The sequence below is a fragment of the Oncorhynchus mykiss genome, chromosome 20 (genome assembly GCF_013265735.2).
Source record: "Oncorhynchus mykiss isolate Arlee chromosome 20, USDA_OmykA_1.1, whole genome shotgun sequence".
In the NCBI taxonomy this organism is placed as follows: Eukaryota; Metazoa; Chordata; class Actinopteri; order Salmoniformes; family Salmonidae; genus Oncorhynchus; species Oncorhynchus mykiss.
In genome coordinates this window covers 31,429,667-31,442,109 of record NC_048584.1, presented here as the reverse complement: position 1 = coordinate 31,442,109, position 12,443 = coordinate 31,429,667, and the positions used below count along the sequence as shown (strand labels likewise).

Sequence of the window (12,443 nt, the reverse complement as noted above, 5' to 3'; positions counted from 1 at the left end):
AACCAGCCAAGTAGAAGAGTTACACAACTTAGAAATAGAGATACAATTAATCACTTACCTTTGATGATCTTCATATGTTTGCACTCAGAAGACATTCATTTATTCAATAAATGTTCCTTTTGTTCGATAAAGTCTCTCTTTATATCCGAAAACCTCCGTTTTGTTTTCTTCAGTAATCGTTTTCTTCAGTATTCCACAGGCTCAAACGCAGTCACAACAGGCAGACAAAAAAAATCCTAATTGTATCCGTAAAGTTCATAGAAACATGTCAAACGATGATTATATTCAATCCTCAGGTTGCTTTTAGCCTAAATAATCAATAATATTTCAACCGGACAATAACGTTGTCAATATAAAAGGTAAACAAGAAAGGCACTCTCTTGATCGCGCGCATGAAAAAGCTCTGTGACACGGCAGGGTCCACTCATTTAGACTGCTCTTACTCCCTCATTTTTCAGAATACAAGCCTGAAACAATTTCCAAAGACTGTTGACATCTAGTGGAAGGCATAAGAACTGCTTGGTGTGGGTAGGAGGGTTCTTGGGGGGTGGGTAGGGGGGTCTTGGTGTGTGGGTAGGGGGGTCTTGGTGGGTGTTGGTGTGGGGGTCTTGGTGGGTGTTGGTGGGTGTTGGTGGGGGGGGGGGGGTCTTGGTGTGTGTGGGGGTGTTGGTGTGGGGGTCTTGGTGTGTGTGGGGGTGTTGGTATGGGGGTCTTGGTGTGTGTTGGTGGGGGGGTCTTGGCTGTGTGTGTTGGTGGGGGGGTTTTGGTGTGGGTGTTGGTGGGGGGGTCTTGGTGGGTGTGTTGGTGGGGGGGTCTTGGTGTGGGTGTTGGTGGGGGGGTATTGGTGTGGGTGTTGGTGGGGGGGTCTTGGTGTGGGTGTTGGTGGGGGGATCTTGGTGGGTGTGTTGGTGGGGGGGTCTTGGTGTGGGTGTTGATGGGGGGGTCTTGGTGTGGGTGTTGGTGGGGGGGTCTTGGTGGGTGTGTTGGTGGGGGGGTCTTGGTGTGGGTGTTGGTGGGGGGGTCTTGGTGTGGGTGTTGGTGGGGGGGTCTTGGTGGGTGTGTTGGTGGGGGGGTCTTGGTGTGGGTGTTTTCGGGGGGGTCTTGGTGTGGGTGTTAGTGGGGGGGTCTTGGTGTGGGTGTTGGTGGGGGGGTCTTGGTGTGGGTGTTGGTGGGGGGGTTTTGGTGTGGGTGTTGGTGGGGGGGTCTTGGTGGGTGTGTTGGTGGGGGGGTCTTGGTGTGGGTGTTGGTGGGGGGGTCTTGGTGGGTGTGTTGGTGGGGGGGTCTTGGTGTGGGTGTTGGTGGGTGTTGGTGGGGGCGGGTCTTGGTGTTTGTGGGGGTGTTGGTGTGGGGGTCTTGGTGTGTGTGGGGGTGTTGGTATGGGGGTCTTGGTGTGTGTTGGTGGGGGGGTCTTGGCTGTGTGTGTTGGTGGGGGGGTTTTGGTGTGGGTGTTGGTGGGGGGGTCTTGGTGTGGGTGTTGTTGGGGGGGTCTTGGTGTGGGTGTTGGTGGGGGGGTCTTGATGGGTGTGTTGGTGGGGGGGTCTTGGTGTGGGTGTTGGTGGGGGGGTCTTGGTGGGTGTGTTGGTGGGGGGGTCTTGGTGTGGGTGTTGGTGGGTGTTGGTGGGGGGGGTCTTGGTGTTTGTGGGGGTGTTGGTGTGGGGTCTTGGTGTTTGTGGGGGTGGGGGGGTTTTGGTGTGGGTGTTGGTGAGGGGGTCTTGGTGTGGGTGTTGGTGGGGGGGTCTTGGTGTGGGTGTTGGTGGGGGGGTCTTGGTGGGTGTGTTGGTGGGGGGGTCTTGGTGTGGGTGTTGGTGGGGGGGTCTTGGTGGGTGCATGCATGCAGAAAGGGTGCAGATGCCAATGCAATGTAAGCATTTACTGTTTTGACCCCGGCATCAATATCACTTTTGCTCTCATCAGTTCACTACGAAGATACATTTGTATTCCCCAAATATAATTTTTTTACCCTCCTATGACTCTGAAACCTTCTGTTATTCTTTTGAAGTGTAGTTGGCACATCAATACTGAATCATAGTTTGATCTTAATAACACAACAGTGATTGCCTTGATCTCAACTACAGTTTCCATAAAGTATTGTTTTGAGTTTTGAGTGTTTCAAGTATAAAAGAAGGATGTCTCCCTCCTGATTTGCATAATATTTACTTGGACTCACTTGGATGTAATCAATTACATAACCACAATATTTTGACATAAGCTTTTCTTGTTTTATGCTCATGTGCTGTTTTTGATTACGCCATGTATGGGTTATGAATGTTCATGAATGTTTTATGATGTCTGTATATACTGTAATAAAGTCATAATAAAGCAGTACCAAATTGTCCACCTTTCAGTAGCGCTGAATCAAAACAACTGGCACCTGAAACTGCTGTAATCAAAAGGGGTATTATGTGACAAATATCTCGCAGGTAATGAGATGCTATTTCAAGGCATCACAAAATCCCTTTTGTGTAATCACAGATTTAGTTTGCATCCCAAATGGCACCCTATTTCCTAGATAGTGCACTACTTTTGACCAGATCCCTCATCCCTGGATAAAATATGTGCACTATGTATGAAATAGGGTGCAATTTGGGACTTTACCCGGGTCTTTGTAATCTGTCATGGGCTTTTAAGCTCCATTGATTCATTTCTTCCCTCCGCTTTCATATGATAACAGAACAGGGACAGAGCAGCAAGATCGGGAGAGAGAGTGTGTGTGTTTGTGTGTCTACAGTAGCACAGTAGCACAGCAGGACTAGGGTCCAGGCCTTTTCTCAGATGAAGACTATAATAATCTGGTAATCTGGTTTCGAGGGCTAGCTAAGTGGCAGGGGGCCTCATTGTGGCCTGATATCATAAACACACACACACACACACACACACACACACACACATCTTCACATGCATATTCACACATACTCATCCTTCTGGCATTAGCGGTGGAGAACCAAGGGGGCCAGAGAGACTGGATCCAGAGGCCAGGGTTGGTGGGTCTCTGCGGGTCTGTCTCATCAGTGGCTGGGCCCGGAGCCCATGGCTGGAGCCTAGTAATCTGTTATCTCTGCTAGAGTGTGTTCTTTATCTCTCTCTGTCTCTCTTACCACCAGCCAAGCTACCCCTCCCTCTCTTTCCCCCAGTCATCTCTCTTTTAATCTCCATCTCTCTTTCACTCTCCATCTCTCTTTCACTCTCCATCTCTCTTTCACTCTCCATCTTTCACTCTCAATCTCCATCTTTCACTCTCAATCTCTCTCTTTCACTCTCCATCTCTCTTTCACTCTCCATCTCTCTTTCACTCTCCATCTCTCTTTCACTCTCCATCTCTCTTTCACTCTCCATCTTTCACTCTCAATCTCTCTCTTTCACTCTCCATCTCTCTTTCACTCTCCATTTCTCTCTCTCTCTCGTACACCGCCAGCCTCAGCTCTGTCTACTCCTGTGGGCTCTTAACTCCCAGGCTTTTCTCCTTTCTCTTCTCTCCTCAACATAACCCCTTCTGTCTCCTCTTCTCTGCTTCTTTTTTTTGTATTCATGGGTCCTTTCATCTTTGGGGGAGAGTGATGTTTCTTGGCTCTCCATCTTCTTTCTCTCTCATTCTCTCTCTCTGTCTTCTATTTTCCTTGTGGTAGCTTAAAAATGTAGAACTTCTTTAGGTAAGCCTGTCCTTTAGGAGACCCATTTCAAGTTCATTGACAGAGAGAGAGAGAGAGGGGGGAGACAAACTGAGACAGAGAGACACAGAGAGGGGAGACAGACACAGAGAGGGAGGTGGAGAGTGAGACAGAGAGAGAAGGGAGAAAGAGAGAGAGAGAGACAGACAGGGGGAACAGAGACAGAGAGGAGAGGCAGATACAGAGAATAAGAGACCGAGATGGAACATAGAGAAAGAGAAAGAGACACCAAGAGGGAACATAGAGACAGAGAGAGAGAGGGGAGACAGAGACAAAGAGAGAGGGGAGACAGAGACAGGAAGAGAGAGAGAGCGAGAGAGAGGGGGGAGACAGACACACAGAGACAAAGAGAGAATGGAGACAGAGACAGGAAGAGAGAGAGCGAGAGAGAGGGGGGAGACAGACACACAGAGAGAGATAAATAAGAGAGAGAGAGAGAGACTTGCTTTGGCAGTGTTAATATTTGTTTCCCATGCCAATAAAGCCCCTTGAATTAAGAAACACAGAGAGAGGGATAACAGACAGAGACAGAATGGTAGAATGGTTTGAATAGAATGAAAACCCACCACCTCTACTACTGTAAAAAACAACAACAGCCCAAAACATCAGAATACCATTAGTGATGCAGTGGTGAAAAAACAAATACAATGAATGGATCGGAACGCATCAGTATAGGTCAACTGGCATGTTTCCATGACAATTCAGGCATTATATCAGCATCAAGGACAACGTGTAATTATGATGTTACCTCTTTTTGTTCCCCACAAACTAACAGCTGGCTTCGTTGACTATACAGAACCGACAGTGGCTTGCGAAAGTATTCACCCTCACTTGGCATTTTTCCTATTTCGCTGCCTTACAACCTGGAATTAAAATATATTTTTGGGGGGTTTGTATCATTTGAGTTACACAACACTTTGAAGATGCAAAATATTTTTGGGGTGAAACAAATGAGAGAAAAGACAAAAAAAGGAAAACTTTGTAGGGCCACCTTTTGCAGCAATTACAGCTGCATGTCTCTTGGGATATGTCCCTATAAGCTTGGCACATCTGGCCACTGGGATTTTTGCCCATTCTTCAAGGCAAAACTGCTCCAGCTCCTTCAAGTTGAATGGGTTCTGCTGGTGTACAGACATTTTTAAGTCATATCACAGATTATCAATTGGATTGAGGTCTGGGCTTTGACTAGGCCATTCCAAGACATTTAAATGTTTCCCCTTAAACCACTCAAGTGTTGCATTAGCAATATGATTTGGGTTATTGTCCTGTTGGAAGGTGAACCTCTGTCCCAGTCTCAAATCTCTGGAAGACAAAACAGTTTTCCATCAATAATTTCCCTGTATTTAGCGCCATCCATCATTCCTTCAGTTCTGACCAGTTTCCCAGTCCCTGCCGATGAAAAACATGGTGATGGTGTTCTCGCGATGATGAGAGGTGTTGGGTTTGTGCCAGACATAGCATTTTCCTTGATGGCCAAAAGGCTACATTTTTGTCTCATCTGACTAGAGTACCTTCTTCCATATGTTTGGGGAGGAGTGTTTGTGTTATTTCTTATCTTCTTTAAGCAATGTTTTTTTCTTCTGGCCACTCTTCTGTAAAGCATAGCTCTGTGGAGTGTCCGACCTAAAGTGGTCCGATGGACAGATACTCCAAACTCCGCTGTGGAGCTTTGCATCTTTGCTCTCTTTGTTGCCTCTCTGATTAATGCCCTCCTTGTCTGGTCTGTGAGTTTTGGTGGGCGGCCCTCTCTTGGCAGGTTTGTTGTGGTGCCATATTCTTTGGATTTAATGGTGCTCCGTGGGATGTTCAAAGTTTCAGTTATTTTTTTATAACCCAACCCTGATCTGTACTTCTCCACAACTTTGTCCCTGACCTGTTTGGAGAGCTCCTTGGTCTCCATGGTGCCGCTTGCTTAGTAGTGTTGCAGACTCTGGGGCCTTTCAGAACAGGTGTATATATATTTCCTGAGATCATGTGACAGATCATGTGACACATAGATTGCACACAGGTGGAATTTATTGAACTAATTATGTGATTTATGAAGGTAATTGGTTGCACCAGATGTTATTTAGGGGCTTCATAGCAAAGGGGGTGAATACATATGCACGCGCAACTTTTCCGATTGTTATTTTTTCAAATTGTTTGAAACAAGCATATTTTTTTTCACTTCACCAATTTGGACTATTTTGTGTATGTCCATTTCATGAAATAAAAATAAAAATCCATTTAAATTACAGGTTGTAATGCAACAAAATAGGAAAAATGCCAAGGGGGTGAATACTTTTACAAGGCACTGTATATGGGCATTAGCGTGATTACTATTGCTGCAGGAGGATAGTATCCAGATATGGTTGATGTTTTTCAAACACCACACCCTCTCCTTTGTTGCTCGCACCCCCCCCCCCCCCTCCCCTCCCCTCCCCTCCCCTCCCCTGTTCTCTGTATTTCTGTCTCTCTCTCTCTTTTTCTTGCTGTCTCTTTCTCTGTCTCTGCCTGCCAGGGGATCACAGAGTAGAGAATTGGTCTCTCCCCTCTCTCTGTCAGTTTAGTTGATGCCCAGGCTAAACATGCTGAGCCACTCTGTCACAGCAACTCATTTGGGACACATGACATTTCTCCCTACTTCCCAAAATGGTGCATCAGAAAAACAACTAGCAACCTATTCCTGATGCTATTGCACTACAGCAATACTCCGAAAACACAGGAGTTAGACACAAGCATTTCCCGTAAAGAGAGGTGGAAGACAAGGAGAGCGTAGTAAGAAAGATAGTTATCTATCCCAGCATGTGTAGATTCAAAAGAAGTGGATTATTGAAAAATAAAAAGCAAGATCTTGTTATTGCAGTGACTCATTATAGGGAAATAGATAGTTGGGATATGTGGCAGGGAAGATCAATACAACGTCATTCCTTGACACTGAGAATATAAACTTTAACCTCAACCCCAGAGTAAACACTGCAGGACAAAGTGCTAATATACTTTTAGTATCTCTCACCTTTCTCATCACTGTAGATTATCCATCATACCCTAGTACCATTAGTGTGTCTCTCTCTGGCATAATGGAATTGTCGTCTATCCACAGACAGATGGAAGATAAATGATGAATAAGGTCAAAAAAAGACAGAGTAACAAAAAAAAACAGAGAAGGGAGGGGATCAGTCCTAAACCCACGCAGCCTCGTTTGCACCTTGCGCTACCATGTGGGTTTTGTGATCTGATCAAGAAGATCCAATCATTGTCTGATCAATAAAATGCCTCATTGAGGACATTGTTTCTGAATATGATCAATGTTGGTTGCATCTACACATGGCATTAAAATGTCTCTCTCATCGGTCCACTGTGTCCACATTTTGTATATATCTATATATGTGTATATATGTGTGTAACGTGCGCTGGGAGTCGGGAAGCATGTTCAGGGAGTGCATAATTTAATAAACAAATGAACAAAACAAGAACAACGCACAGGAAACTGAAATGGAAACAATAACATCTGAGGAAGGAACCAAAGGGAGTGACATATATAGGGAAGGTGAGGTGATGGAGTCCAGGTGAGTGTCATTATGCGCTGATGCGTGTACCGATGGTGACAGGTGTGCTCCATAATGAGCAGCCTGTTGACCTAGAGGCCGGAGAGGGAGTGATAATATATATATATATATATTTTTCAAAATAATATTTTCTTTTTCTAAGACAATTATTGATGCCCTAAGTCAATGGTGCTACCAGTATTTAAATGGTTTGACCGTCTAGATCTGTTTACCCTGACTACCTCCGGATGTGGTTTCAGTAAGATCTGACCACAATTAGATCACAATGCATCTTTTAATTTAATCTATTCTGGCCCAACTCTCTATTAAGACACTTTATGAAATGCAGAAATGTGGGTCCAATCAGAATGTAGACATGATCAGGATAAAGGACGCATGTTACCACCAGGTATAAACGGGGCTACTGATTCACCTGTCAGATGGTAGACACCAATCTCTGCTCTCCCATGACAGAGAATCTTACATAACATCATCACTACTATCAAAACAATCCCGTGGCTATGTGAGAGATATGTTGGTGTTGGTGTATTCATTTGGCATATATAAAGGCCAAACATCAATAATCCACATATATACTTAAACGAGCCATTAGGGCAACTGATTTCATGTATTCATAAATATCATTAAAAAAAACTATTACACCTCTTAATTTACCTTTACATTGCTGTCTGATCGAATCTCTAATTCTGCACTTCAACCTTCAACCAGTCTAAGATTAGCGGAGTGAAGGCTCAAGGCCCACCAAACAGGTTTTTCTGAGCAGGTTCATGCTGAATACAAGTAGCATGCTGTTTCTATAAAAGGTGGTATTTATAAATGAATGAGATGGCAGCAGCCAGGATAATGCCAGTGATCCTAGATGAAGACTAGCCTGTCACTCTGGCAGACTCGCCCGTTATTCTTCTCTATCACGTTAGGATAGATAAACCGCACCTCTCTGCGAATATGGGAATCTGTTTTTGCTGCCTGTGAAATTAGTTAATGATTTATTTGTGAGACTGAGTCGGTGGTGCTGTGAAAAATCTTTAACTTGCACTTATTCCTTATTTATAGGGACACTGAGCAACAACAGCAAGGAAATGGCCGGGGGAACTTCCACAAGATGAGTCTGTAGTACTTTCTATTTCACAAAGTCAAGTGAGCTCGAATGCAACAGTTGATTTTAAAAGATATATCAGTCACAAGGCAGAACAAGTAGTGAATGACCATCCACCTGGCCAATATACACTTAGAATAAAAAACAATTTCAAAGACAATTCATGACATTGCTTTACAATAGTACTTCGTCTTTCCTGATTCATTCTTAGAATGAAGACTGTTGTAAAGTGAACATCTGGAAACGTTATTCAGAAGGAAACATTTCCCAATCTCTTCTATGTCTTTTCTGATGCATTTATTTTGAGATAAGGCTGCTGTGTTGTTGTTCAGTTAATCTGACTACGATCTCATCATTGATTTAGTTTACTTATTTCAAAACTGAGATTTACTTTGAAGTCCAAAGTGTAAGAACTCATGTTAAATCAGTCATTAAACACAGACATGATGGCGTAGCAGGAAGATGGGAATACCGTGAACCAAGAAGTTATGAGTTGTGTTGAGGACATGTTGAATGCATAAATAAACATACACAATTTTTTATTTTTTCACCTTTATTTAACCAGGTAGGCTAGTTGAGAACAAGTTCTCATTTACAACTGCGACCTGGCCAAGATAAAGCATAGCAGTGTGAACCGACAGCAACACAGTTAAACATGGAGTAAACAATAAACAAGTCAATAACACAGTAGAAAAAAAGGAGTCTATATACATTGTGTGCAAAAGGCATGAGGTGGTAGGCGAATAATTAACATTTTAGCAGATTAACACACAATGTAATCGTGAATGTAAAAGTGTTTCAAATATGTAAGTTCTGGGGACATTCGAACAACTGGTTTGTATGGTATCACCTGTGAAATCTGATGTGTTCCAAAACCACATGTGAAATAAAATTGTACATGTGCGAAATGTGGAAATTGCATATGTGAAATCATGTGGTTTTTCCATAAGGGAACATAAGGGAACATACTGTATATGCTTTTGAGGATTTAACAAGAATAAACTATACATTAACATGCAGTGAGGTCTAGTCCATTATGCACCTCATTTATCATTTACCTTATTAATTCACAGAAAAGTTATCTTTACTGTCCAGCAAACTCTCTATAGAACCTCTGGCCCTATTCTGAGGTTAAAAAACAATGAAAAGCATCCCAGAGTTGCACTGTTAAGACAACATTTCTTGCATCACAGTTGCACAAGATCTCTTACAGAGCATATACAGGTAACTGCCAAAATAATGGAAACACTTGAGTCAATGAGAGATACAAAGTATATTGAAAGCAGGTGCTTCTACACAGGTGTGGTTCCTGAGTTAATTAAGCAATTAACTTCCATCATGCTTAAGGCCATTATGCTGTGCAGGTCATTAGTTTGACTACCATGGCTATGCCCCCATTGGATGACAATTCTCCCATCCACAGGGCACGATTGGTCACTGAATGGTTTGATGAACATAAACCACATGCCCTGGCTGTCTCAGTCAACAGATCTCAACCCAATTGAACACATATGGGAGATTCTGGAGTGGCGCATGAGACAGTGTTTTCTACCACCATCAACAAAACACTAAATTATGGAATTTCTCTTGGAAGAAGGGATTTGCATCCTTACAATAGAGTTCCAGACACTTGTAGAATCTCTGCAAAGGTGAATTGAATCTATTCTGGCCCAACTCTCTATTAAGACACTTTATGAAATGCAGAAATTTCACATATGAAGTCAAGTGATTTTCCATGTGTAAAATGTACTCCAGTGTTTGTAAACAATGTAACAATGTACTGTAAATGTAAACAAACACTGCATAGCCTCAAAACATACAGTGCCTTGCGAAAGTATTCGGCCCCCTTGAACTTTGCGACCTTTTGCCACATTTCAGGCTTCAAACATAAAGATATAAAACTGTATTTTTTTGTTAAGAATCAACAACAAGTGGGACACAATCATGAAGTGGAACGACATTTATTGGATATTTCAAACTATTTTAACAAATCAAAAACTGAAAAGTTGGGCTTGCAAAATTATTCAGCCCCTTTACTTTCAGTGCAGCAAACTCTCTCCAGAAGTTCAGTGAGGATCTCTGAATGATCCAATGTTGACCTAAATGACTAATGATGATAAATACAATCCACCTGTGTGTAATCAAGTCTCCGTATAAATGCACCTGCACTGTGATAGTCTCAGAGGTCCGTTAAAAGCGCAGAGAGCATCATGAAGAACAAGGAACACACCAGGCAGGTCCGAGATACTGTTGTGAAGAAGTTTAAAGCCGGATTTGGATACAAAAAGATTTCCCAAGCTTTAAACATCCCAAGGAGCACTGTGCAAGCGATAATATTGAAATGGAAGGAGTATCAGACCACTGCAAATCTACCAAGACCTGGCCATCCCTCTAAACTTTCAGCTCATACAAGGAGAAGACTGATCAGAGATGCAGCCAAGAGGCCCATGATCACTCTGGATGAACTGCAGAGATCTACAGCTGAGGTGGGAGACTCTGTCCATAGGACAACAATCAGTCGTATATTGCACAAATCTGGCCTTTATGGAAGAGTGGCAAGAAAGCCATTTCTTAAAGATATCCATAAAAAGTGTCGTTTAAAGTTTGCCACAAGCCACCTGGGAGACACACCAAACATGTGGAAGAAGGTGCTCTGGTCAGATGAAACCAAAATTGAACTTTTTGGCAACAATGCAAAACGTTATGTTTAGCGTAAAAGCAACACAGCTGAACACACCATCCCCACTGTCAAACATGGTGGTGGCAGCATCATGGTTTGGGCCTGCTTTTCTTCAGCAGGGACAGGGAATATGGTTAAAATTGATGGGAAGATGGATGGAGCCAAATACAGGACCATTCTGGAAGAAAACCTGATGGAGTCTGCAAAAGACCTGAGACTGGGACAGAGATTTGTCTTCCAACAAGACAAAATTTACAATGGAATTGTTCAAAAATAAACATATCCAGGTGTTAGAGTGGCCAAGTCAAAGTCCAGACCTGAATCCAATCGAGAATCTGTGGAAAGAACTGAAAACTGCTGTTCACAAATGCTCTCCATCCAACCTCACTGAGCTCGAGCTGTTTTGCAAGGAGGAATGGGAAAAAAATTCAGTCTCTCGATGTGCAAAACTGATAGAGACATACCCAAAGCGACTTACAGCTGTAATCGCAGCAAAAGGTGGCGCTACAAAGTATTAACTTAAGGGGGCTGAATAATTTTGCACGCCCAATTCTTCAGTTTTTGATTTGTTAAAAAAGTTTTAAATATCCAATAAATGTCGTTCCACTTCATGATTGTGTCCCACTTGTTGTTGATTCTTCACAAAAAAATACAGTTTTATATCTTTATGTTTGAAGCCTGAAATGTGGCATAAGGTCGCAAAGTTCAAGGGGGCCGAATACTTTCGCAAGGCACTGTATAATGTTGATATAATGGATGGTCAGTCCTTCAATCCAGAGCTCTGTTTATGAATTTGTGAGTGGTAAGATTTCTCCAGCCAATCCATCAGCTTTTTCCAGAACAGAGGCGGAGTTTCCGCTGTGTTATTGTTCAACTAAGGATTCTAGCTTTAAGCAATGTGTCAATAGTTCACTTCCTGTATGCTGTCTTGCTATAGTCTGGTTACTAGACTTGACAGAAGTCCGACAGCATAGCTTGTGACATGTAATATAGCCTTGCAAGGTATTAATGAATTAAACTGTGGCAGCGTTTGTTCTATCAAAGTAACTTTCTGCTATATGGAAGAGGGGGAGAGGGAGTGGGAGAGAGAGAGAGTTTGGAGAGAGAGAGGGAGGGCAAGAGAGAGTGAGAGTGAGAGAGAGAGAGAGAGAGAGAGAGAGTTTGGAGAGGGACAAGAGAGAGAGAGGGAGGGAGAGGCTGTTCTATCAAAGTAATTGTTATAAGGGGGGAAAGTAGGAGGGGGAGAGAGGGAGAGGGACATGGAACCAGAATGTTCTGACTGTTCTAATCTCCTAGATTAATGAGTCACCAGCCACCGATGCCTCCAGGAGGAAAACAGGACATATGATGTTCTATATCAACAAAAAATGACCTCCTCCTTCTTCTGCAACTGCAAATGGCAATTCTCAAATTCCTTAGAGGCTGCCTGCCAGGAGATGGCTTGGTTAGAAAGA

The 12,443-nt window shown here is 43.2% G+C and overlaps 1 protein-coding gene across 1 annotated transcript; it reads right to left on the bottom strand.

The window, feature by feature from the left end:
* Nucleotides 1–1,113: 1,113 nt before the first annotated feature.
* LOC118942000 (extensin-like) lies at nt 1,114–1,833 on the bottom strand. The gene has a single exon (XM_036955550.1). It carries the CDS (start codon nt 1,831–1,833, stop codon nt 1,114–1,116), a length of 720 nt encoding a protein of 239 aa, XP_036811445.1.
* Between the last annotated feature and the right edge of the window lie 10,610 nt (nt 1,834–12,443).